A 25,684-nucleotide genomic window follows, 5' to 3' on the forward strand; every position below is an offset into this window, starting at 1 on the left:
GAGGGATTTTTGGGGTCTTTAGGGGGGGTCCTCAGTGTCCTGGGGGATCCCTGGGTATTTGGGGAGGGGTCTCAATGTCCTGGGGGGGGGTCCCAGGCGTTTTTGGAGTGATTTTTGGGCTGATTTGAGGGATTTTGGGGCTATTTTTAAGTGACTTTTGTGGGGTGTCTGAGGGTCTCGGGTGTTTTGGGGCTGATTTGAGGGATTTTGGGGATTATTTTGGGGGGGGGGGGTCTCGGTGTCCTGGGTGCCCTTGGGGGGTTGTTTGGGGTGGGGGGGAGGGGCGGCTGTGTCCCCGCGGGTGGGGGAGGGGTTGATAAGGGGCTATTTTTAGCCCCCTCCTTTTCCCTTATCAACCCCAGCCCCAAATTAGGGGGAGGGGGGGAGGGGGTCCCGTGACCCCCCCTGACCCCTCCCGTGACCTCACCGAGTCTTCCAGAAGCTTCCAGATGGCTGAAGAGTGAGTGGGGGAGGGGGGGGTCTCAGGGTGGGGGTTTTTGAGGGATCCCCCCCCCCACCCCCACCCCATTTCGGGGGTCTCTAACCATTCTCACCCCAGCAGGGAGGACACCTCGGTGAGACCCCTCCCCTAATTCCCCTCTGGTTTTGGGGGTCTCCTCCCCATTTAACCCCTCGCTCCCCGTGGCCCAGAGACCCCCCGAGGATGAGGAGGAGGCTCCCGAGCCCCCCCCCGCAGCCCCCTCCCCTCCGCCGCAAATCCTCGGCCAATTACCGGAGCCTACGCCGTGGAGCCCCACGCCAAGGTGAGCCCAAAAAGCACCAAAATGAGCCCCAAAAACAGAAAAAACCACCCCAAAAACCTCTGAATCCACCCTGAAAACCCCTAAAACAGCCCAAAAACCCCTAAAACAGCCCAAAAAGCCCCAAAATAACCCCAAAAAACGGAAAAAACCACCCTGGAAACCCAGAGTCCACCCCAAAAAACCCCTAAAACAGCCCAAAAACCCTAAAACAGCCCAAAAAGCCCAAAAATCACCATGAAAACACCCCTAAAACCGCCCTGAAAACCCCAGAGTTTACCCCAAAAATCTGTGAATCCACCCCAAAAACCCCTAAAACAGCCCAAAAAGCACCAAAATAACCCCAAAAAGCGGAAAAAACCACCCTGGAAACCCCAGAGTTCACCCTGAAAATCTCTGAATCCACCCCGAAAACCCCTAAAACAGCCCAAAAAGCACCAAAATGAGCCCAAAAAACGGAAAAAACCACCCTGGAAACCCCAGAGTTCACCCGAAAAACCCTAAAACAGCCCAAAAAGCACCAAAATAACCCCAAAAAGCGGAAAAAACCACCCTGGAAACCCCAGAGTTCACCCCAAAAACCTCTGAATCCACCCGAAAACCCCTAAAACAGCCCAAAAAGCACCAAAATAACCCAAAAACGGAAAAAACCACCCTGGAAACCCCAGAGTCCACCCTGAAAATCTCTGAATCCACCCCAAAAACCCCTAAAACAGCCCAAAAACCCCTAAAACAGCCCAAAAAGCACCAAAATAACCCCAAAAAACAGAAAAAACCACTCTGGAAACCCCAGAGTCCACCCTGAAAATCTCTGAATCCACCCCAAAAACCCCTAAAACAGCCCAAAAAGCACCAAAATAACCCCAAAAAACGGAAAAAAACACCCTGAAAACCCCAGAGTTCACCCTGAAAACCCCTGAAACAGCCCAAAAAGCACCAAAATAACCCCAAAAAACGGAAAAAACCACCCTGGAAACCCCAGAGTTCACCCTGAAAATCTCTGAATCCACCCCAAAAACCCCTAAAACAGCCCAAAAAGCCCTAAAACAGCCCAAAAACCCCTAAAACAGCCCAAAAAGCACCAAAATAACCCCAAAAATGGAAAAAAACACCCCGAAAACCTCTGAATCCACCCCAAAAACCCCTAAAACAGCCCAAAAAGCACCAAAATAACCCCAAAAAATGGAAAATACCACCCTGGAAACCCCAGAGTCCACCCCAAAAACCCCTAAAACAGCCCAAAAAGCATCAAAATGAGCCCAAAAACGGAAAAAAACACCCTGGAAACCCCAGAGTTCACCCTGAAAACCCCTAAAACAGCCCAAAAAGCACCAAAATAACCCCAAAAAACGGAAAAAACCACCCTGGAAACCCCAGAGTCCACCCCAAAAACCCCTAAAACAGCCCAAAAACCCCTAAAACAGCCCAAAAAGCAGCAAAATAACCCCAAAAAGCGGAAAAAACCACCCTGGAAACCCCAGAGTTCACCCCGAAAACCCCTAAAACAGCCCAAAAAGCACCAAAAATCACCATGAAAACATCCTCAAAACCGCCCTGAAAACCCCAGAGTTTACCCCAAAAATCTCTGAATCCACCCCAAAAACCCGTAAAACAGCCCAAAAAGCACCAAAATAACCCCAAAAAACGGAAAAAACCACCCTGGAAACCCCAGAGTTCACCCTGAAAATCTCTGAATCCACCCCAAAAACCCCTAAAACAGCCCAAAAACCCCCAAAAATCACCATGAAAACACTCAAAACCACCCTGAAAACCCCAGAGTCCACCCCAAAAACCTGAATCCACCCCAAAAACCCCTGAAACAGCCCAAAAAGCACCAAAATAACCCCAAAAAGCGGAAAAAACACCCTGGAAACCCCAGAGTTCACCCTGAAAACCTCTGAATCCACCCCGAAAACCCCTAAAACAGCCCAAAAAGCACCAAATATCACCATGAAAACACCCTTAAAACCACCCTGAAAATCCAAAAATACCCCAAAAATCACCATAAAACCACCCTAAAAATGTAAAAACTACCCCAAAAACCTCCATAACCACCCTGAAAATCCAAAAATACCCCAAAATCCCCCAGAACCACTCTGAAAATCTAAAACTGCCCCCAAATCCATCCCAAAACCACCCCAAAACTCTCCAAAATAACCCCAAAACCCACCCTGAAAACCCCAAATCCCCGAAAGCCCCGGGATCCCCACAGAACTCCCAAAAACACTAAAAAAATAAAATATTACCCACCCCAAAAGCCCCCAGAGCCAAAAATCCTTCAATTGCCACACAAAATCCACTCCCAAAACCTCCAAAAAAAAAACCCCAAATCCCTCCCTAAAAACCCCCAAATCCCTCCCTAAAACCCCCAAATCCCTCCCTAAAACCCCCAAATCCCTCCCTAAAAACCCCAAAATCCCTCCCTAAAAACCCCCAAATCCCTCCCTAAAAACCCCAAAATCCCTCCCTAAAAACCCCAAAATCCCTCCCTAAAAACCCCCAAATCCCTCCCTAAAAACCCCCAAATCCCTCCCTAAAAACCCCCAAATCCCTCCCTAAAAACCCCCAAATCCCTCCCTAAAAACCCCAAAATCCCTCCCTAAAAACCCCAAAATCCCTCCCTAAAAACCCCCAAATCCCTCCCTAAAAACCCCAAATCCCTCCCTAAAAACCCCAAATCCCTCCCTAAAACCCCCAAATCCCTCCCTAAGAACCCCCAAAATCCCTCCCTAAAAACCCCCAAATCCCTCCCTAAAACCCCCAAATCCTTCCCTAAGAACCCCCAAAATCCCTCCCTAAAAACCCCCAAATCCCTCCCTAAAACCCCCAAATCCCTCCCTAAAAACCCCAAAATCCCTCCCTAAAAACCCCCAAATCCCTCCCTAAAAAGCCCAAATCCCTCCCTAAAAACCACAAATTCCTCCCTAAAAACCCCAAAATCCCTCCCTAAAAACCCCAAATCCTTCCCTAAAAACCCCAAATCCCTCCCTAAAAACCCCCAAATCCCTCCCTAAAACCCCCAAATCCCTCCCTAAAAACCCCAAATTCCTCCCTAAAAACCCCAAAATCCTCCCTAAAAACCCCCAAAATCCCTCCCTAAAAACCCCCAAATCCCTCCCTAAATCCCCAAATCCCTCCCTAAAAACCCCCAAATCCCTCCCTAAAAACCCCAAATCCCTCCCTAAAAACCCCCAAAATCCCTCCCTAAAAACCCCCAAAATCCCTCCCTAAAAACCCCAAATCCCTCCCTAAAAACCCCCAAAATCCCTCCCTAAAAACCCCCAAAATCCTCCCTAAAAACCCCAAAATCCCTCCCTAAAAACCCCCAAAATCCTCCCTAAAAACCCCCAAATCCCTCCCTAAAAACCCCCAAAATCCTCCCTAAAAACCCCAAAATCCCTCCCTAAAAACCCCAAAATCCCTCCCTAAAAACCCCAAATCCCTCCCTAAAAACCCCAAATCCCTCCCTAAAAACCCCCAAATCCCTCCCTAAAAACCCCCAAATCCCTCCCTAAAAACCCCAAATCCCTCCCTAAAAACCCCCAAATTCCTCCCTAAAAACCCCAAATCCCTCCCTAAAAACCCCCAAATCCCTCCCTAAAAACCCCCAAATCCCTCCCTAAAAACCACAAATTCCTCCCTAAAAACCCCCAAATCCCTCCCTAAAAACCCCCAAATCCCTCCCTAAAACCCCCAAATTCCTCCCTAAAAACCCCAAATCCCTCCCTAAAAACCCCAAATCCCTCCCTAAAAACCCCCAAAATCCCTCCCTAAAAACCCCAAGACCCCAAAATCCCTCAATTCCCAAATTTTGACCCCAAATTTCTCCCCTACCAGAGAAAATCCAAAATCTCAGCGTCTCGCAAGCTGCAGCTGAAGGTGAGGGGGGGGGGGGGTCCCCAAAAGTTTTGGGGTTTCCCCCTCCCCAAAGAAACCCCAAATCTCAAATGTCCCGGTTAAACCTGAGGGGTTTGTGCCCAAATTTCGGGGATTTTCCCCAAATTTTGGGGAGGGGGGGGATCCCCAAATTTCTCCCCCCTCGATCTCCCCCCCCCTCCCCAGACGCTGCTGCTGCAGAGGGCGAAGAAGGAGCTGGAGAAGGAGGAGCAGGAGAAGGCGGCCGAAAAGATTCGGGTGGTGGAGGAGCTGTGCCCGCCCCTGGCGGCCCTGGAGGGGATGGGGGTGACGGAGCTGCAGGTGAGGGGACATTTGGGGACATTTGGGGACATTTGGGGGCTGGTTGGGGACATTTGGGGGCTGTTTGGGGACAGGGAGGGGAGAAAATGGCGGCCGGAATGAGGGGAGAAAAGGGCGGGAATCGTGAGGGGAGAAAAGGGCGGGAAACCTGAGGGGACAAAATGGCGGCCGCTGTGAGGGGAGGAAAGGGCGGGAAACCTGAGGGGACAAAATGGCGGCCGCTGAGGGGAGAAAAGGGCGGGAAACCTGAGGGGACAAAATGGCGGCCGCTGTGAGGGGAGAAAAGGGAGGGAAACGTGAGGGGAGAAAACAGTGGGAATTATGAAGGGAAAAAGGGCTGGAAACAGGACAAAGCTTAGGGATGAGAGGCGAGGGGACACCGAGGACTCTGTGGTGACACCACGGCGTCCCCAGGAGCTGTGCCGGGAGCTCCACGCCCGCGTGGCGCGCGTGGACGAGGAGCGCTACGACATGGGGACACGCGTCAGCAAGAACGTCACCGAGGTGGGTGCGGGGGGGCCGCTGAGAAGCGGGGCCGTCCCGGGAATCCCGGCGCGTCCCCGACGCCTCCCCGGTGTCCCCCCGAAGCTGGAGGAGCTGCGGCGCCGCGTGGCCGCCGGGCGATTCGTGAGGCCCAACCTGAGGAGGGTGAGGCTGTCGGCCGACGCCATGATGGCGGCGCTGCTGGGCACCAAACCCCGAGTGGGCACCGACCTGAGGGCCGGGCTGCGCCAGGTGCGCAAGGACGACGCCGAGAAGGTGAGAGGGAAACCAGGAAACTTCGGGGGAGCTTTTAATGGTTTTTTTTTTTTTTTTTGGTGGGGTTTTGGTCGGGTTTTTGGTGGGGTTTTACTGGGGTTTTTTGGGGGTTTTTTTTAGGGGTGTTTTTAGTGTTTTTTTTTATGGATTTTTTGTGGGTTTTCAGTGGTGTTTTAGTGGTTTTTTTGTGGGGTTTCAGTGGTTTTCTTGGTGGGTTTTTAGTGGTGTTTTTGTGGGGTTTTTAGTAGGTTTTCTGGTGTGTTTTTTGTGGTTTTCTTGTGAGGTTTTAGTGGCTTTTCAGTGGGTTTTCAGCGGTGTTTTTATGGATTTTTTGGTGGGTTTTTAGTGGCTTTTACTGAGGTTTTTGGGGTTTTTTTAGGGGTGTTTTTAGTGTTTTTTTAATGGATTTTTGGTGGGTTTTTAGTGGTGTTTTTGTGGTTTTTTTGGGGTTTTTAGTAGTTTTTTTTGGTGGGATTTTAGTGGTTTTTTGTGGGCTTTTAGTGGGTTTTTTTGTGGGGTTTTTAGTGATTTTTTGGTGGGTTTTTAGTGGTGTTTTAGTGGTTTCTGTGTGGGTTTTTAGTGAGGTTTTTAGTGGGGTTTTTTGTGACTTTTTAATGGAGGTTTTTATTAATTTTTGGTGGGTTTTCAGTGGTGTTTTGGTGGGCTTTTAATGAGTTTTTTTGTGGGTTTTTAATGGGGCTTTATTGGGAGTTTTTAGAAGTTTTTTTGGTGTGTTTTTAGTGCTCTTATTAGTGGGTGTTTTAGTAGTTTTTTTGTGGTTTTTTAGCGGATTTTTTTGTGGGTTTTAGTGTTTTTGTGGGGGTTTTTATTGGGGTTTTTTGTGACTTTATAGGGTTTTTTTGGTGGGCTTTTAGTGGTTTTTTTGTGGGGTTTTTAGTGGGTTTTCTGGTCTGTTTTTAGTGGTTTTTTTGTGATGTTTTAGTGGCTTTTCAGTGGGTTTTTGGTGGGTTTTCAGCGGTGTTTTTATGGATTTTTTGGTGGGTTTTTAGTGGCTTTTACTGAGGTTTTTGGGGGTTTTTTTAGGTGTCTTTTTAGTGGCTTTTTTAATGGATTTTTGGTGGGTTTTCAGGGATATTTTAGTGTTTTTTGTGGGGGTTTTTAGTAGTTTTTTTGGTGGGTTTTTAGTCGTGTTTTAGTGTTTTTTTTAATGGTATTTTACTGGTTTTTGTGTGGGTTTTTAGTGGTTTTTTTGGTGGGTTTTTAGTGGCTTTTACTGAGGTTTTTGGGGGTTTTTTAGGGGTGTTTTTAGTGTTTTTTTAATGGATTTTTGGTGGGTTTTCAGGGATATTTTAGTGTTTTTTGTGGGGGTTTTTAGTAGTTTTTTTGGTGGGTTTTTAGTCGTGTTTTAGTGTTTTTTTAAATGGTATTTTACTGGTTTTTGTGTGGGTTTTTAGTGGTTTTTTTGGTGGGTTTTTAGTGGCTTTTACTGAGGTTTTTGGGGGTTTTTTTAGGGGTGTTTTTAGTGTTTTTTTTAATGGATTTTTGGTGGGTTTTCAGGGATATTTTAGTGTTTTTTGTGGGGTTTTTAGTGGTTTTTTTGGTGGGTTTTTAGTGGTTTTTTGTGGGCTTTTAGTGGTTGTTTTTTGTGGGGTTTTTAGTGATTTTTTGGTGGGTTTTTAGTGGTGTTTTGGTGGCTTTTTAGTGGTTTTTTAGGTGGTTTTTTCATTGTTATTTTTGTCTTTTTTTTGGTGGGATTTTTGAGATTTTTTTATGAGTTATTTTTGAGCTTTTTGGTGGGTTTTTAAACGGATTTTTTGGTGAGATTTTAGATGTTTTTTTCTGGGTTTTTTGTGAAATTTTTGGGGGGTTTTGGGTGGATTTTTTGTGTTTATTTAGCGAGTTTTTGGCTGGGCTTTTAGTGGCTTTATTATGAGGTTTTTAATTTAATTTTGCTGTGCTTATAATATTTTTTGGTAGTTTCGAGTGTATTTTTTAGTGGATTTTGATGAATTTTTAGCAGCTTTTTATTAAGTTTTTAGTTCTGTTTTAAATTGATTTTTGCATCATTTTGTGGCTGTTTTTAGGCTTTTTTGGGTGCTATTTTTAGGAGGAATTTTGTTGTTTTTGGGGTGTCAGTTTTGGGTGTTTTTGGGGGATGTTTTGGGACATTTTTGGGGATGTTTTGGGACATTTTTGGGGACATTTTTGGGGATTTTTTGGGACATTTTGGGGATTTTTTGGGGATGTTTTGGGACATTTTGGGGACATTTTGGGGACATTTTGGGGATGTTTTGGGGACATTTTTGGGGATTTTTTGGGGACGTTTTGGGACATTTTGGGGACATTTTGGGGACATTTTGGGGACATTTTTGGGACATTTTGGGGATTTTTTGGGGACGTTTTGGGGACATTTTGGGTACATTTTTGGGGACATTTTTGGGGACGTTTTGGGGACATTTTGGGGACATTTTTGGGGACATTTTGGGGACATTTTTGGGGATGTTTTGGGACATTTTTGGGGACATTTTTGGGGATTTTTGGGGATTTTTTGGGGACATTTTTGGGGATTTTTTGGGGACATTTTGGGGACATTTTTGGGACATTTTTGAGGGGATTTTGGGGACATTTTTGGGGATGTTTTGGGGACGTTTTGGGGACATTTTGGGGACATTTTTGGGGATTTTTTGGGGACATTTTGGGTACATTTTTGGGGACATTTTTGGGGATTTTTTGGGACATTTTTGGGGACGTTTTGGGACATTTTGGGGACATTTTTGGGGACATTTTGGGTACATTTTTGGGGACGTTTTGGGACATTTTGGGGACATTTTGGGGACATTTTTGGGGACGTTTTGGGGACATTTTTGGGGACATTTTTGGGGACTTTTTTGGGACATTTTGGGTACATTTTTGGGGATGTTTTGGGACATTTTTGGGGACATTTTTGGGGATTTTTTGGGACATTTTGAGGACATTTTTGGGGATGTTTTGGGACATTTTTGGGGACATTTTTGGGGATTTTTTGGGGACGTTTTGGGGACATTTTTGGGGATGTTTTGGGACATTTTTGGGGACATTTTGTGACATTTTGGGTCTCAGGAGAGTTACGAGGTCGGGGACTGGCGCAAGAACGTGGACGCCATGAGCGGCATGGAGGGGCGCAAGAAGAAATTCGAGGGGGCGGCGGCCTGAGGGTGAGACCCCCAAAAACCCCAAAATTCACCCCAAAAAAACCCCAAATTCACCCCAAAAAAACCCCAAATTCACCCCAAAAAACCCCCAAATTCACCCCAAAAAAACCCCCAGAATTCATCGCAAAAAACCACCAAATTTACCCCCAAAAAAACCCAAATTCACCCCAAAAAAACCCCAAATTTACCCCAAAAAACCCCCCAAATTCACCCAAAAAAACCCCCAAATTTACCCCAAAAAAACCCAGAATTCACCCCCAAAAAACCCCAAATTCACCCCCAAATTCACCCAAAAAAGCCCCCAAAATTCCACCCAAAAAAACCCCAAATTCACCTAAAAAAATGCCCCAAATTCACCCAAAAAACCCCCAAAATTCACCCCAAAAAAACCCCAAATTCACCCCAAAAAAACCCCCAAATTCACCCCAAAAAACCCCAAATTTACCCCAAAAAAACCCCCAAAATTCACCCCCAAAAAAACCCCAGAATTCACCCCAAAAAAGCCTCAAAATTCACCCAAAAAACCCCCAAAATTCCTCCCAAAAAAACCCCCAAATTCACCCCAAAAAACCCCCAAATTCACCCAAAAATCCCCAGGATCCTTCCCCCCCAAAAAAACCCAAATTCCCCAGAATTTCTCCCAAAAATCCTTTGGAATTCCAACCCAAAAAATCCCAGGATTCCCCCCGAAAAAATTTGGGATTTTCCCCGAAAAAATTCGGGATTTTCCCCCAGAATCCTCAGGTTTCCCCCGCCACAAAAAACAGCAATTTTTGCCCCAAAAAACCCCCAGGGACCCTTCCTAAAATCCCCAAATTTTCCCCAAAAATTCCCCAAAAAAATCACCCAAAAATTTCCCAAAAATTTCCCAAAAAATTCCCAAAAATTTCCCAAAATTTCTCGAAAATTCCCCAAAAATTTCCCAAAATTTCTCAAAAATTCACCAAAAAATTCCAAAAAATTCCCCAAAAATTCCCCCCCAAAATTCCCCCAAATTCCAAAAAAATTCCCAAAAATTTCCCCAAAAAATTCCCAAAAATTTCACAAAAAAATTCACAAAAATTTCCCAAAATTTCTCAAAAATTCCCCAAATATTCCCCAAAAATTTACCAAAAAATTTCCCAAAAATTCCCAAAATTTCCCCAATTTCCTGCAGGAGGAGCCCCCACGGAGCCCTTTCTTCATCATCACCTTCGTCATCATCATCATCATCGGCACGGGCACCACCCCCTCCCCAAAATCCCCCAAAATCCCCCCAAATCCCCCCAAATTCCCCCCAAATCCCCCCAAATTCCCCCCAAATTCCCCCCAAATTCCCCCAAATCCCCCCAAAATCCCCCCAAAATCCCCAAAATCCCCCCAAATCCCCCCAAAATCCCCCCAAAATCCCCCCAAAATTCCCCAAATTCCCCAGATTCCCCCAAAATCCCCCCAAAATCCCCCTCCCCAAAATTCCCCAAATTCCCCCCAAAATCCCCAAATTGTCCCAAAATCCCCCCAAAATTCCCCCAAAATTCCCCCAAAATCCTCCCAAATCTCCCAAAATCCCCCCAAAATTCCCCAAAATCCCCCAAAATCCCCCAAAATCCCCCAAAATTCCCCAAAATCCCCCAAAATCCCCCAAAATTCCCCCAAAATTCCCCCAAAATCCCCAAAATCCCCCCAATAAACCCCCCCTTGAGCATCAATTAACGGCGCCGTTAATTAACGTTTATTAATTAACCCAATTAGGGGAGGGGTCCTGGGGGGGTCTCGGGGGGGGGGTGGGGAGGGGATTTTTGGGGCAAATTTTCCATTTTTTGGGACAAATCTTCATCATTTTGGGGCAAATCTTCATCATTTTGGGACAATTTTGCTTCATTTTGGGGTGATTTTCCCATTTTTTGGGCAAATTTTTCCATTTTTTGGGGTGATTTCCTCATTTTTTGGGGCAATTTTCCCTGTTTTTGGGGTTTCTCTTCATTTTGGGGTAATTCTCCCATTTTTTGGGGCGATTCTGCCATTTTTGGGGCCAATTCTTCCATTTTCTGGGGTGATTTTTCCACTTTTTGGGCCAATTTTCCCATTTTTTGGGGTGATTTTTCCGTTTTTTGGGGTTCCTCAGCCTCATTTTGGGGTGATTTCCCCCATTTTTGGGTCTCCTCCCCCATTTTTTGGGGTGATTTTTCCGTTTTTTGGGGTTCCTCAGCCTCATTTTGGGTGGATTTCCCCCATTTTTGGGTCTCCTCCCCCATTTTTTGGGTCGATTTTTCCATTTTTTGGGGTTCCTCAGCCTCATTTTGGGGTGATTTCCCCCGTTTTTGGGGTGATTTCCCCCGTTTTTGGGTCTCCTCCCCCATTTTTGGGGTCGATTTTTCCATTTCTGGTGGTTCCTCCCCCTGATTTTGGGTCAATTTCCCCCATTTTTGGGTCTCCTCCCCCATTTTTGGGGTCGATTTTTCCATTTTTTGGGTCTCCTCCCCCGTTTTTTGGGGTGATTTTTCCATTTTTTGTGGTTCCTGCCCCATTTTTTGGGGTGATTTCCCCCGTTTTTGGGGTGATTTCCCCCGTTTTTGGGTCTCCTCCCCCGTTTTTTGGGTCGATTTTTCCATTTCTGGTGGTTCCTGCCCCGTTTTTTGGGTTGATTTCCCCCGTTTTTGTGTCTCCTGCTCCGGAGGGGGGTCCCAGGGGAAGGAGACCCCCAGGCCGTCCATGCGCTCGCGGTAAACGCGCTCGAAGCGCCGGCTCTGCTCCGCGCTCAGGTGATTGCGCCAGTCCCCCGAGATACCTGGGGAAAACGGGGCGAAAACGGGAAAAAACGGGGTGAAAATGGGAAAAAATGGGAAAAAACGGGGTGAAAATGGGAAAAAACAAATGAAAACGGGGAAAAACGGAAAAAATGGGGTGAAAATGGGGGAAAATGGGAAAAAACGGGGGAAAAACAAACAAAAACAGGGTGAAAATGGGGGAAAACGGGAAAAAACAAACGAAAACGGGGTGAAAATGGGGGAAAACGGGGAAAAATGGGGTGAAAATGGGGGAAAATAAATAAAAATGGGGTGAAAACGGGGAAAAAATAAATAAAAATGGGGTGAAAACGGGGGAAAATGGGAAAAAACGGGGGAAAATAAATAAAAATGGGGTGAAAACAGGGGAAAAAGGGAAAAAACGGGGTGAAAATGGGGTGAAAATGGGGGAAAACGGGAAAAAACGGGGAAAAAATAAATAAAAATGGGGAAAAAATAAATAAAAATGGGGTGAAAACGGGGGGAAAATGGGGGAAAACAGGAAAAAACAGGAAAAATGGGGTGAAAACGGGGAAAAAATAAATAAAAATGGGGTGAAAACGGGGGAAAATGGGAAAAAACGGGGGAAAATAAATAAAAATGGGGTGAAAACGGGAAAAAGGGAAAAAACGGGGTGAAAATGGGGGAAAACGGGGTGAAAACGGGGGAAAACGGGAAAAAACAGGGAAAAATAAATAAAAATGGGGAAAAAACAGGAAAAAACAAATGAAAATGGGGGAAAAATAAATAAAAATGGGGTGAAAACGGGGAAAACGGGAAAAAACGGGGTGAAAATGGGGGAAAACGGGAAAAAACAGGGAAAAATGGGGGGAAAATGGGAAAAAACAAATGAAAATGGGGAAAAATAAATAAAAATGGGAAAAAATGGGTGGAATAATGGGTGAAAAAAGAGGGGAAAAAAGGGTAAAAAAAGGGAAAAGATGGGAAAAAAACGGGGGAAAAAATGGGAAAGTGAACTGGAAAAAAAAAGGATAAAAAATGGGAAATCTGGGGAAAAAAAGGGGCAAAAATCTGCTCTCCCTGTGAAATTGTCCCTAAAGCCACCCAAATGTGTCCCCAAATGTCCCCAAATATCCCAAATGTGTCCCCAAATGTCCCCAAATGTCCCCAAATATCCCAAATGTGTCCCCAAATGTCCCCAAATATCCCAAATGTCCCCAAATATCCCAAATGTGTCCCCAAATGTCCCCAAATATCCCAAATGTCCCCAAATATCCCAAATGTGTCCCCAAATGTCCCCAAATATCCCAAATGTGTCCCCAAATGTCCCCAGTGATGTCCCCAAATATCCCAAATGTGTCCCCAAATGTCCCCAGGGTGTCCCAAATGTCCCCAAATATCCCAAATGAGTCCTCAAATATCCCAAATGTGTCCCCAAATGTCCCCAGGGTGTCCCAAATGTCCCCAAATATCCCAAATGTGTCCCCAGATATCCCCAGTGATGTCCCCAAATGTCTCAAATGTGTCCCCAGTGATGTCCCCAATGATGTCCCCAGTGTTCCCAGTGATGTCCCCAAATGTCCCCAAATATCCCAAATGTGTCCCCAGATGTCCCCAAATATCCCAAATGTCCCCAAATGTCCCAAATGTGTCCCCAAATATCCCAAATGTGTCCCCAAATGTCCCCAAATGTCCCCAATGTCCCCAAATATCCCCAGTGATGTCCCCAAATATCCCCAGTGATGTCCCCAGATGTCCCAAATGTGTCCCCAATGTCCCCAGGGTGTCCCCAGTGATGTCCCCAATGTCCCCAGGGTGTCCCCAGTGTCCCCCCAGTGTCCCCAGGGTGTCCCCAATGTCACCTTTCCTGAGGAAGGGTCCCCTCCGGGGGTCCAGGATGAAGGTGGGGGGTACCCCAATGATGTCCCCAATGTCCCCAGTGATGTCCCCAGTGTCCCCAATGTCCCCCCAATGTCACCTTTCCTGAGGAAGGGTCCCCTCCGGGGGTCCAGGATGAAGGGGGGGGGTACCCAGAGGTGTCACCCATGGTGTCCCCAGTGTCCCCAGAGTGTCCCCAGTGTCCCCAGGGTGTCCCCAGTGATGTCCCCAGTGTCCCCAATGATGTCCCCAGGGTGTCCCCAGTGTCCCCAATGTCACCTTTCCTGAGGAAGGGTCCCCTCCGGGGGTCCAGGATGAAGGGTGGGGGTACCCAGAGGTGTCCCCAGGGTGTCCCCATGTCCCCAATGTCCCCAGGGTGTCCCCCCAGTGTCCCCAATGATGTCCCCAGTGTCCCCAGGGTGTCCCCAGTGTCCCCAATGATGTCCCCAGTGTCCCCCCAGTGTCACCTTTCCTGAGGAAGGGTCCCCTCCGGGGGTCGAGGATGAAGGTGAGGGGTACCCAGAGGTGTCACCCATGTCCCAGTGATGTCCCCAGTGATGTCCCCAATGTCCCCATGTCCCAGTGATGTCACCCATGCTGTCCCCAATGTCACCTTTCCTGAGGAAGGGTCCCCTCCGGGGGTCCAGGATGAAGGGTGGGGGTACCCAGAGGTGTCACCCATGTCCCAGTGATGTCCCCAATGATGTCCCCAGTGTCCCCAGTGTCACCTTTCCTGAGGAAGGGTCCCCTCCGGGGGTCCAGGATGAAGGGTGGGGGGTACCCAGTGATGTCACCCATGTCCCAGTGATGTCCCCAATGTCCCAGTGATGTCCCCAGGGTGTCCCCAGTGTCACCTTTCCTGAGGAAGGGTCCCCTCCGGGGGTCCAGGATGAAGGGGGGGTACCCAGTGATGTCACCCATGTCCCAGTGATGTCCCCAGTGATGTCCCCAATGTCCCCAGGGTGTCCCCAGTGGTGTCACCTTTCCTGAGGAAGGGTCCCCTCCAGGGGTCCAGGATGAAGGTGAGGGGTACCCAGTGATGTCACCCAATGTCCCCAGTGATGTCCCCAGTGTCACCTTTCCTGAGGAAGGGTCCCCTCCGGGGGTCCAGGATGAAGGCCGGGCTGCGGCTGAAGTTGCTCATGGGGTTCTGGCTCATGGCCCCGAAGGAGGCGTTGGCCACCACGGCGTCCACGGCGGCCGCGCTCAGAGGGTGACCCAGGAACGAGCAGAGACGCTGGACACTGCCCCGCAGGTCCTGGGGACATTGGGGACACCATTGGGGACACTGTCACTGTCACACTGTCACACTGTCACAGTGACCATTGGTGGCCACCACGGCGTCCACGGCGGCCGCGCTCAGAGGGTGACCCAGGAATGAGCAGAGCCGCTGGACACTGCCCCGCAGGTCCTGGGGACATTGGGGACACAGGAGGGGACATTGGGGACACTGGGGACACTGTCACACTGTCACACTGTCACACTGTCACTGTCACACTGTCACAGTGACCATTGGTGGCCACCACGGCGTCCACGGCGGCCGCGCTCAGAGGGTGACCCAGGAAGGTACAGAGACGCTGGACACTGCCCCGCAGGTCCTGGGGACATTGGGGACATTGGGGACATCATTGGGGACACAGGAGGGGACATTGGGGACATTGGGGACATCATTGGGGACACCATTGGGGACATTGGGGACACTCAGGGGGATTTGGGGACATTGGGGACACTCAGGAGAATTTTTGGGGACATTGAGGAGACATCGAGGTGACCCTGGGGTGAGACTGAGCTGTCCCCAGGTGTCCCCAGGTGTCCCCAGGTGTATCTCAGGTGTCCCCAGCTGTCCCCAGGTGTGTCTCAGGTGTCCCCAGGTGTGTCTCAGGTGTCCCCAGGTGTATCTCAGGTGTCCCCAGCTGTCCCCAGGTGTGTCTCAGGTGTCCCCAGGTGTGTCTCAGGTGTCCCCAGGTGTGTCTCAGGTGTCCCCAGGTGTGTCTCAGGTGTCCCCAGGTGTATCTCAGGTGTCCCCAGCTGTCCCCAGGTGTGTCTCAGGTGTCCCCAGGTGTCCCCAGGTGTGTCCCAGGTGTGTCTCAGGTGTCCCCAGGTGTCCCCAGGTGTGTCTCAGGTGTCCCCAGGTGTGTCCCCAGGTGTGTCCCCAGGTGTCCCCAGCTGTCCCCATGATGTCCCCAGGTGTCCCCAGGTGGCCCCAGGTGTGTTCCAGACTGGGTCCTAGACTGGGTCCTAGACTCGGTCCTAGACCCGGTTCTAGACTGCTCTAGAACCGTTCTAGACTCGGTTCTAGAACGTTCTAGAGCGGTTCTAGATTGGTTCTAGACTCGGTTCTAGAACGTTCTAGAGCGGTTCTAGACTCGGTTCTAGAACGTTCTAGAGTGGTTCTAGACTCGGTTCTAGAACGTTCTAGAGCGGTTCTAGACTCGGTTCTAGAGCGGTTCTAGACTCGGTTCTAGAACGTTCTAGAGCGGTTCTAGACTCGGTTCTAGACTCGGTTCTAGAGTGGTTCTAGACTCGGTTCTAGAACGTTCTGGATCGGTTCTAGACTCGGTTCTAGATTTGGTTCTAGACTGGGGTCTGGACGTGTTCCAGGTGTCCCCAGGTGTGTTTTTGGTGTCCCCAGGTGTCTCTCAGGTGTCCCAGCTGTCCCCAGGTGTCCCCAGGTGTGTTTTTGCTGTCCCCAGGTGTGTTTTTGGTGTCCCCAGGTGTCCCCAGGTGTGTTTTTGCTGTCCCCAGGTGTCCCCAGGTGTCCCCACCTGCTGCAGCTCCTCGTAGCTGATCCAGAAGAAATTCTCGCGGCCGCGGAGCTGGAGCCACCCCCGGACGTGCTGGAACCAGGAGCCGAAGGGCACTGGGGACATTGGGGACATTGGGGACATTGGGGACACCCAGGGGACACCAAAACCCCAAATCCTGACCCCAAACCCCAAAAATCCCCGGTCCAATCCCAAAAATCTCCACCCAAAACCCCAAATCCTGACCCCAAACCCCTGGAAATTCCCGTGGTTTCCCCCCAAATTCTTTGAAATCCCAGAAATTCCCAATAAATCCCCCCCCAAAATCCCTGAAAATCTCCCAAAAAATCCCCAAATTCCCCCAAAATCCCTGAATCTCCCCCCAAAATCCCCCAAATCCCTCCCAAAATCCCTGAAAATCTCCCCCAAAATCCCTGAAAATCTCCCAAAAAATCCCCGAATTTCTCCCAAAATCCCCAAATTTCTCCCAAAATCCCCGAATTTCTCCCCAGAAATCCCCAAATCTCCCCAGAAATCCCCAAAAAATCTCCCCAGAAATCCCCAAATTCCCCCCAAAATCCCCAAATCCCCCCAAAATCCCCGAATTCCCCCCAAAATCCCCCAAAAGCTTTTAAATCCTGGAAATTCCCAATAAATTCTCCCCAAAACCCCTGAATCTCCCCCAAAATCCCCCAAATCCCCCCAAAATCCCCAAATCCCTCCCAAAATCCCTGAAAATCTCCCCAAAATCCCTGAAAATCTCCCAAAAATCCCCAAAATCCCTGAAAATCTCCCCAAAAATCCCCAAATCCCCCCAAAATCCCCCAAATCCCTCCCAAAATCCCTGAAAATCTCCCAAAAATTCCCAAATCCCTGAAAATCTCCCCAAAAAATCCCCAAAATCCCCAAAAAATCTCCCCAAAAAGCCCCAAAATCCCCAAAAAATCTCCCCAGAAATCCCCAAATCTCCCCCGAAATCCCCAAATTGCCCCAAAATCCCCGAATTTCCCCCAAATTCCCGGGGTTTGGCACCGTCTCCCTCCAGGAATTTCTCCATGAACTCCTCGAGGCTCCCGGGGTCTTTGTAGGGTCGGAAAATCCGGGAGAAATGGAAAAGGGACACGAGAACATCCTTGGGGTCCCTGACGGTGTAAATCACCTGCCAGGAGCACAAAAATGACAAAATTCCACCTGAAAATGAGAAAATCCATCAAAATCTGCCAAAATTCCATCAAAACCTGAGAAAAATCCATCAAAATCTGAGAAAATTCCACCCAAATCTGAGAAAATTCCACCCGAAAATGAGAAAATTCCACCCGAAAATGAGAAAATTCCATCAAAATCTGAGAAAATTCCACCCAAATCTGAGAAAATCCACCCAAAACTGAGAAAATTCCATCAAAATCTGAGAAAATTCCATCAAAATCTGAGAAAATTCCATCAAAATCTGACAAAATCCACCCAAATCTGAGAAAATTCCACCCAAAAGTGACAGAATTCCATCAAAATCTGAGAAAAATCCACCCAAAGCTGAGAAAATTCCATAAAAATCTGACAAAATTCCACCCAAATCTGAGAAAATTCCACCCAAAAGTGACAGAATTCCACCCAAAACTGACAAAAATCCATCAAAATCTGACAAAATTCCACCCAAATCTGACAAAATCCACCCAAATCCACCCAAATCTGAGAAAATTCCATCAAAATCTGAGAAAATTCCATCAAAATCTGACAAAATTCCATCAAAATCTGAGAAAATTCCACCCAAAACTGAGAAAAATCCACCCAAAATGGACAATTCCCACCCCAATCTGAGAAAATTCCACCCAAAAGTGACAGAATTCCACCCAAAACTGACAAAAATCCATCAAAATCTGAGAAAATTCCACCCAAATCTGACAAAATCCCACCCAAAAGTGACAAAATTCCACCCAAAAATGACAAAATTCCACTGAAAACATCCAAAATCCCACCAAATCCACCCAAATCTGACAAAATTCCACCCAAAATTGCCAAAATCCCACCCAAACCTCACATTTCCTGCCCAAATTCCCATTTTTTCCCCCCAAATTCCCATTTTTTCACCTAAAATCCCCATTTTTTCACCTAAAATTCCCATTTTTTCACCGAAAATCCCCGTTTTTTCTCCCAAATTCCTGGTTTTTTCCCTCAAACTCCCATTTCTCCCCCAAAATTCCCATTTTTTCCCCCCAAATTCCCATTTTTTTCCCCTAAAATCCCATTTCTTCATTTAAAATCCCCATTTTTTCACCTAAAATCCCCATTTTTTCACCCAAATTCCCATTTCTTCATTTAAAATTCCCATTTTTTTCACCCCAAATTCCCATTTTTTTCCCCTAAAAATCCCATTTTTTCACCTAAAAACCCCATTTTTTCCCCTAAAATCCCCATTTTTCCACCTAAAAATCCCATTTTTTCACCTAAAAATCCCATTTTTTCACCTAAAATCCCCATTTTTTTCCCGTTTTTTCCCAAATTGGGGTTTTTTCTCCCCAGACCTTGGCCCTGGATGTGCAGAAGGCTCTGGGGAAGAGCTGCAGGGGCAGGTGGGAGCTGATGATGATGAGGGGCCGGCCCTTGTTCCCCCAAATTCCCATTTTTCCACCTAAAAACCCCATTTTTCCACCTAAAAATCCCATTTTTTCACCTAAAATTCCTTTTTTTTTCCCGTTTTTTCCCCAATTCCCATTTTCCCCCCAAGTTCCCATTTCTTCATTTAAAATTCTCATTTTTTTCCCCTAAACCCCCCATTTTTTCACCTAAAAATCCCATTTTTTCCCCTAAAAATCCCATTTTTTTACGCAAAAATCCCATTTTTTCACCTAAAATCCCCATTTTTTTTCCGTTTTTTCCCAAATTCTCGGTTTTTCTCCCCAAACCTTGGCCCTGGATGTGAAGAAGGCTCTGGGGAAGAGCTGCAGGGGCAGGTGGGAGCTGATGATTCGGGGCCGGGCGTTGCTCCGGGCGCGGCGCAGCCCCAGCAGCGTCTCCAGCCAAGGGCCCCGCTCCCAGTTGGGAACCGAGCGGCACCACTGGGGATCCCCGTCCTGCCGGATCAGGCTCAGGATCTCCAGCATCCAAACGGTCCCTGGAAAAAAATGGAAATTCTTGGGGATTTGGGGAATTTTTGGGGAATTTTTGGGGAATTTTTGGGGATTTTTTTGGATTTTTTTGGATTTTTTTTTTTAATTTTTTTGGGATTTTTTGGGGATTTTTTTTTATTTTTTTGTATTTTTTTTTTTAATTTGTTTGGGATTTTTTTGGATTTTTTTTTTAAATTTTTTTGGGATTTTTTTGGAATTTTTTTGGATTTTTTTGGGGATTTTTTTGGAATTTTTTTGGATTTTATTTATTTAATTTTTTTGGGATTTTTTTGGGATTTTTTTGGATTTTTTTTTGGATTTCTTTTTAAATATTTTTGGGATTTTATTGGAATTTTTTTTGGATTTTTTTTGGGATTTTTTAAGGATTTTTTTGGATTTTTTTGGGATTTTTTTGGATTTTTTTTTTAATTTTTTGCGGATTTTTTGGGGATTTTTTTGGATTTTTTTTGGGGATTTTTTTGGATTTTTTTTGGATTTTTTTTTGGATTTTTTTGGGATTTTTTTGGGATTTTTTTGGGATTTTTTTTGGGATTTTTTGGGGATTTTTTTTTATTTTTTTTGGATTTTCTTTTTTAATTTTTTGCGGATTTTTTGGGGATTTTTTTGGATTTTTTTTTGATTTTTTTTTAAATTTTTTTGGGATTTTTTTTTATTTTTTGCAGTTTTTTTTGCATTTTTTTTGATTTATTTTGCATTTTTTATGGATTTTTTAGGGGTTTTGGGGTCCCCGTCCTGCCGGATCAGGCTCAGGATCTCCAGCATCCAAACGGTCCCTGGAAAAAATGGGAATTCCTGGGGATTTTTGGGAATTTTTTTTGGATTTTTTTTGGATTTTTTTTGGATTTTTTTGGGATTTTTTTGGGGATTTTTTTGGGATTTTTTTTATTTTTTTTTATTTTTTTGGGATTTTTTTGGATTTTTTGGATTTTTTTTTTTAATTTTTTTGGGATTTTTTGGGGATTTTTTTGGATTTTTTTGGATTTTTTTTTTCTTTTTTTGGGATTTTTTGGGGATTTTTTTTTTATTTTTTTGGGATTTTTTTGGATTTTTTTGGATTTTTTTTGGATTTTTTTTGGATTTTTTTTGGATTCTTTTGGATTCTTTTTGGATTTTTTTTTTTTACTTTTTTTGGGATTTTTGGGGAATTTTTTTGGGATTTTTTTTTTTTTTTTTAATTTTTTTGGGATTTTTTTGGGATTTTTTTTGGATATTTTTGGAATTTTTTTGATTTTTTTTAGAAATTTTTTTGATTTTTTTTTGATTTTTAATGGATTTTTTATGGATTTTTTAGGGGTTTTGGGGTCCCCGTCCTGCCGGATCAGGCTCAGGATCTCCAGCATCCAAACGGTCCCTGGAAAAAAACGGGAATTCTTGGGGATTTTTGGGAATTTTTGGGGAATTTTTGGGATTTTTTATGGATTTTTTTTTGGATTTTTTTGGATTTTTTTTGGATTTTTTTTTAATTTTTTTGGGATTTTTTTGGATTTTTTGGGATTTTTTTGGGATTTTTTTGGGATTTTTTTTGGGATTTTTTTGGGATTTTTTTGGGATTTTTTTGGGATTTTTTTGGATTTTTTTTGGGATTTTTTTGGGATTTTTTTGGATTTTTTTGGGATTTTTTTGGATTTTTTTGGGATTTTTTTTGGATTTTTTTGGGATTTTTTTTGGATTTTTTTGGGATTTTTTTGGATTTTTTTGGATTTTTTTGGGATTTTTTTGGGATTTTTTTTGGATTTTTTTGGGATTTTTTGGGGAATTTTTTGGGATTTTTTGGGGATTTTTGGGGATTTTTTTTGGGATTTTTTTGGGATTTTTTTTGATTTTTTTGGATTTTTTTTGGATTTTTTGGGGATTTTTTTGGGATTTTTTTGGAATTTTTTTGGGATTTTTTTGCATTTTTTATGGATTTTTTAGGGGTTTTGGGATCCCCGTCCTGCCGGATCAGGCTCAGGATCTCCAGCATCCAAACGGTCCCTGGAAAAAATTGGGAATTCTTGGGGATTTTTGGGAATTTTTGGGAATTTTTGGGATTTTTTATGGATTTTTTTTGGATTTTTTTGGATTTTTTTTGGATTTTTTTTTTTTTTTTTGGGATTTTTTTGGATTTTTTAAAATTTTTTTAGGATTTTTTTGGGATTTTTTTGGGATTTTTTTGGATTTTTTTGGGATTTTTTTGGGATTTTTTTGGGAATTTTTTTTTAAATTTTTTTGGGATTTTTTTGGGATTTTTTTGGGATTTTTTTTAAATTTTTTTGGGATTTTTTTGGGATTTTTTGGGGATTTTTTGGGGATTTTTTTGGATTTTTTTGGATTTTTTTTTTTAATTTTTTGCAGATTTTTTGGGGATTTTTTTGGATTTTTTTTGGATTTTTTTTTAAATTTTTTTGGGATTTTTTGGGGATTTTTTTTGGGATTTTTTTGGATTTTTTTTAAATTTTTTTTTATTTTTTATGGATTTTTTATGGATTTTTTAGGGGTTTTGGGGTCCCCGTCCTGCCGGATCAGGCTCAGGATCTCCAGCATCCAAACAGTTCCTGGCAAAAAAGGGGAATTTTGGGGATTTTGGGGTTTTTTTTTGGATTTTTTGGGGAATTTTTTGGGATTTTTTTTGGGACTTTTTTGGATTTTTTTTGGATTTTTTTTTTAATTTTTTTGGGATTTTTTTGGATTTTTTTTGGATTTTTTTTTGATTTTTTTGGGATTTTTTTGGATTTTTTTGGGATTTTTTTGGGATTTTGTTGGGATTTTTTGGGATTTTTTTGGGATTTTTTTGGGATTTTTTTGGATTTTTTTGGAATTTTTTTGGATTTTTTTTGGATTTTTTTGGATTTTTTTTGGATTTTTTTTGGTTTTTTTTTTAATTTTTTGGGGATTTTTTGGGGATTTTTTTGGGGATTTTTTTGGATTTTTTTTGGATTTTTTTGGGGATTTTTTTGGATTTTTTTTGGATTTTTTTTTTTACTTTTTTTGGGATTTTTGGGGAATTTTTTTGGAATTTTTTTTTTTTTTTTTTTTGGATTTTTTTTGGATATTTTTGGAATTTTTTTGATTTTTTTTGGAAATTTTTTTGATTTTTTTTTTATTTTTAATGGATTTTTTATGGATTTTTCAGGGGTTTTGGGGTCCCCGTCCTGCCGGATCAGGCTCAGGATCTCCAGCATCCAAACAGTTCCTGAAAACATGGAAATTTTGGGGATTTTGGGGATTTTTTTGGGATTTTTTTTGGATTTTTTTTGATTTTTTTTGGATTTTTTTTGGATTTTTTTTGGGATTTTTTTGGGATTTTTGGGGGATTTTTTGGGATTTTTTTGGGGATTTTTTTGGGATTTTTTTGGGATTTTTTGGGGAATTTTTTGGGATTTTTTGGGGAATTTTTTGGGATTTTTTTGGATTTTTTTTGGATTTTTTTGGGATTTTTTTTGGATTTTTTTTGGATTTTTTGGGGATTTTTTTGGGATTTTTTTTGGAATTTTTTATGGAATTTTTTGGGATTTTTTTGGGATTTTTTGGGGATTTTTTTGGATTTTTTTTGGATTTTTTTTTAAATTTTTTTGGATTTTTTGGGGATTTTTTTTGGGATTTTTTTGGATTTTTTTTAGAATTTTTCTTTATTTTTAATGTATTTTTTATGGATTTTTTAGGGGTTTTGGGGTCCCCGTCCTGCCGGATCAGGCTCAGGATCTCCAGCATCCACACGGTCCCTGGAAAAAACAGGAATTCCTGGGGATTTTTGGGAATTTTTTGGGAATTTTTGGGATTTTTTTGGGAATTTTTTTGGATTTTTTTGGGATTTTTTTTGGATTTTTTTGGATTTTTTTGGATTTTTTTTTTTTTAATTTTTTTGGGATTTTTTGGGGATTTTTTTTGATTTTTTTGTATTTTTTTTTTTAATTTGTTTGGGATTTTTTTGGGATTTTTTTGGGATTTTTTTGGATTTTTTTGGATTTTTTTTTTTAATTTTTTTGTGATTTTTTGAAGATTTTTTGGGATTTTTTTTGGATTTTTTTTTTTAAATTTTTTTGGGATTTTTTTGGAATTTTTTTGGATTTTTTTGGGGATTTTTTTGGAATTTTTTTGGATTTTATTTTTTTAATTTTTTTGGGATTTTTTTGGGATTTTTTTGGATTTTTTTTTGGATTTTTTTTTAAATATTTTTGGGATTTTATTGGAATTTTTTTTGGATTTTTTTTGGGATTTTTTAAGGATTTTTTTGGATTTTTTTGGGATTTTTTTGGATTTTTTTTTTTAATTTTTTGCGGATTTTTTGGGGATTTTTTTGGATTTTTTTGGATTTTTTTTTAATTTTTTTGGGGATTTTTTTTGGATTTTTTTTTTATTTTTTGCGGATTTTTTTGCTTTTTTTTTGGATTTATTTTGCATTTTTTATGGATTTTTTAGGGGTTTTGGGGTCCCCGTCCTGCCGGATCAGGCTCAGGATCTCCAGCATCCACACGGTCCCTGGAAAAAAAACGGGAATTCTTGGGGATTTTGGGAATTTTTGGGGAATGTTTGGGATTTTTTTGGGATTTTTTTGGGATTTTTTTTGGATTTTTTTGGGATTTTTTTTGGGATTTTTTTTGGATTTTTTTTAATTTTTTTGGGATTTTTTTGGATTTTTTTTTGGATTTTTTTTGGATTTTTTTTGGATTTTTTTGGATTTTTTTTGGATTTTTTTTGGATTTTTTTGGATTTTTTTTTTATTTTTTTGGATTTTTTTTTTATTTTTTGGGGATTTTTTGGGGATTTTTTTGGGATTTTTTTGGGATTTTTTTGGATTTTTTTGGATTTTTTTTTTAATTTTTTTGGGATTTTTTTGGATTTTTTTTTTTTTTGAATTTTTTTGGGATTTTTTTGCATTTTTTTTTATTTTTTTTTTAATTTTTTTGGGATTTTTTGGGATTTTTTTGGGATTTTTTGGGATTTTTTTGGATTTTTTTTGGATTTTTTTTGGATTTTTTTAAAATTTTTTTGGTATTTTTTTAGAATTTTTTTTTATTTTTTTTTTTATTTTTTGGGGATTTTTTATGGATTTTTTTTTGGGATTTTTTGGGATTTTTTTGGATTTTTTTTTTAATTTTTTGCGGATTTTTTGGGGATTTTTTGGGATTTTTTTGGATTTTTTTGGATTTTTTTGGGATTTTTTTTTTATTTTTTTGGGATTTTTTTGGATTTTTTTTGTATTTTTTTTAAATTTTTTTGGATTTTTTTGGATTTTTTTGGATTTTTTTTGGATTTTTTTTGGATTTTTTTGGATTTTTTTTGATTTTTTTTTTTTTACTTTTTTTGGGATTTTTTGGGGATTTTTTTGGATTTTTTTGGAATTTTTTTTTAAATTTTTTTGGATTTTTTTGGGATTTTTTTTTATATTTTTGGAATTTTTTTGGAATTTTTTTGGAATTTTTTTTTATTTTTTTTTATTTTTTTTGCATTTTTTATGGATTTTTTAGGGGTTTTGGGGTCCCCCTCCTGCCGGATCAGGCTCAGGATCTCCAGCATCCAAACGGTTCCTGGAAAAAATGGAAATTTTGGGGATTTTGGGGATTTTTTTAGGATTTTTTTTTATTATTATTTTTTGCGCATTTTTTTGATTTTTTTTGCATTTTTTGGGATTTTTTTGGTAATTTTGGGGGCTTTTTTGGTTTTTTTTTTTGGGATTTTATGGGGGATTTTTTGGGATTTTTTGGGCGTTTTTTTGGGATTTTTTTGGAGACTTTTTTCAGAATTTTTTGGGATTTTTTTTGGATATTTTTTTTCATTTTTTGGATTTTTTTTTAATTTTTTTTGGAAATTTTTTTGATTTTTTTTTGCATTTTTTTTGCATTTTTTATGGGATTTTTTAGGGGTTTTGGGGTCCCCGTCCTGCCGGATCAGGCTCAGGATCTCAGCATCCACACGGTTCCTAAAAACATGGAAATTTTGGGATTTTTGGGGATTTTTTTGGATTTTTTTTGTATTTTTTTGGTATTTTTGGGGGGGATTTTTTGGTCTTTTTGGGGTCCCCATCCTGAAATTCCCATTTTTGCCCTGAAATCCCCATTTTTGGCCTCAAAATCTCCGGTTTTGACCCCAAAATCCCCATTTTCTTTCCCAAAATCTCATTTTCTTTCCCAAAATCCCCATTTTTTGCTCAAAATCTCAATTTTTTCCCCCAAAATCTCAGGTTTTTTTCCCCAAATCCCTTTTTGTTCCCCCAAATCTCAATTTTTTTCCCCAAAATCTCATTTTTTGCCCAAACCCCCCCATTTTTGGCTCCGAAATTTCAATTTTTTTCCCCAAATCTCAATTTTTTTTGCCCGAAATTCCCATTTTTTTCCCGAAATCGGCGTTTCTGGCCCCGATCTA

General features: G+C 42.5%; 2 protein-coding genes across 2 annotated transcripts; one reads left to right on the forward strand and one right to left on the reverse strand.

Moving 5' to 3' along the window:
• Positions 1 to 664: 664 nt before the first annotated feature.
• Positions 665 to 10,139, forward strand: TNNI3 (troponin I3, cardiac type). The gene is given in 8 exon segments (XM_058859562.1): positions 665 to 736; positions 738 to 764; positions 4,599 to 4,640; positions 4,824 to 4,958; positions 5,373 to 5,462; positions 5,547 to 5,717; positions 8,778 to 8,872; positions 10,026 to 10,139. Coding segments are annotated over 7 exon segments (630 nt in total). The 3' UTR covers positions 8,871 to 8,872; positions 10,026 to 10,139.
• A 1,415-nt stretch (positions 10,140 to 11,554) lies between these two features.
• Positions 11,555 to 19,352, reverse strand: LOC131589883 (sulfotransferase 2B1-like). Its single transcript, XM_058859735.1, has 4 exons — positions 19,118 to 19,352; positions 17,250 to 17,376; positions 16,239 to 16,333; positions 11,555 to 11,636 (listed from the first exon to the last, which is right to left on the reverse strand). The coding sequence occupies exons 1-4, from the start codon at positions 19,313 to 19,315 to the stop codon at positions 11,607 to 11,609; spliced, it is 450 nt and encodes a 149-aa protein (XP_058715718.1). The 5' UTR covers positions 19,316 to 19,352; the 3' UTR covers positions 11,555 to 11,606.
• Positions 19,353 to 25,684: the final 6,332 nt, after the last annotated feature.

This window comes from Poecile atricapillus, chromosome 30 (genome assembly GCF_030490865.1).
Source record: "Poecile atricapillus isolate bPoeAtr1 chromosome 30, bPoeAtr1.hap1, whole genome shotgun sequence".
NCBI classification, from domain to species: domain Eukaryota; kingdom Metazoa; phylum Chordata; class Aves; order Passeriformes; family Paridae; genus Poecile; species Poecile atricapillus.

Excerpts from the sequence above, each read along its gene's own strand:
- LOC131589883 (XM_058859735.1), bottom strand. The coding sequence starts at position 19,315 with ATGCTGGAGATCCTGAGCCTGATCCGGCAGGACGGGGATCCCCAGTGG. Across the intron at positions 17,377-19,117 it reads TCTTCACATCCAGGGCCAAG|GTGATTTACACCGTCAGGGA; the intron begins GTTTGGGGAGAA and ends TGCTCCTGGCAG. Across the intron at positions 16,334-17,249 it reads GAAATTCCTGGAGGGAGACG|TGCCCTTCGGCTCCTGGTTC; the intron begins GTGCCAAACCCC and ends CAATGTCCCCAG.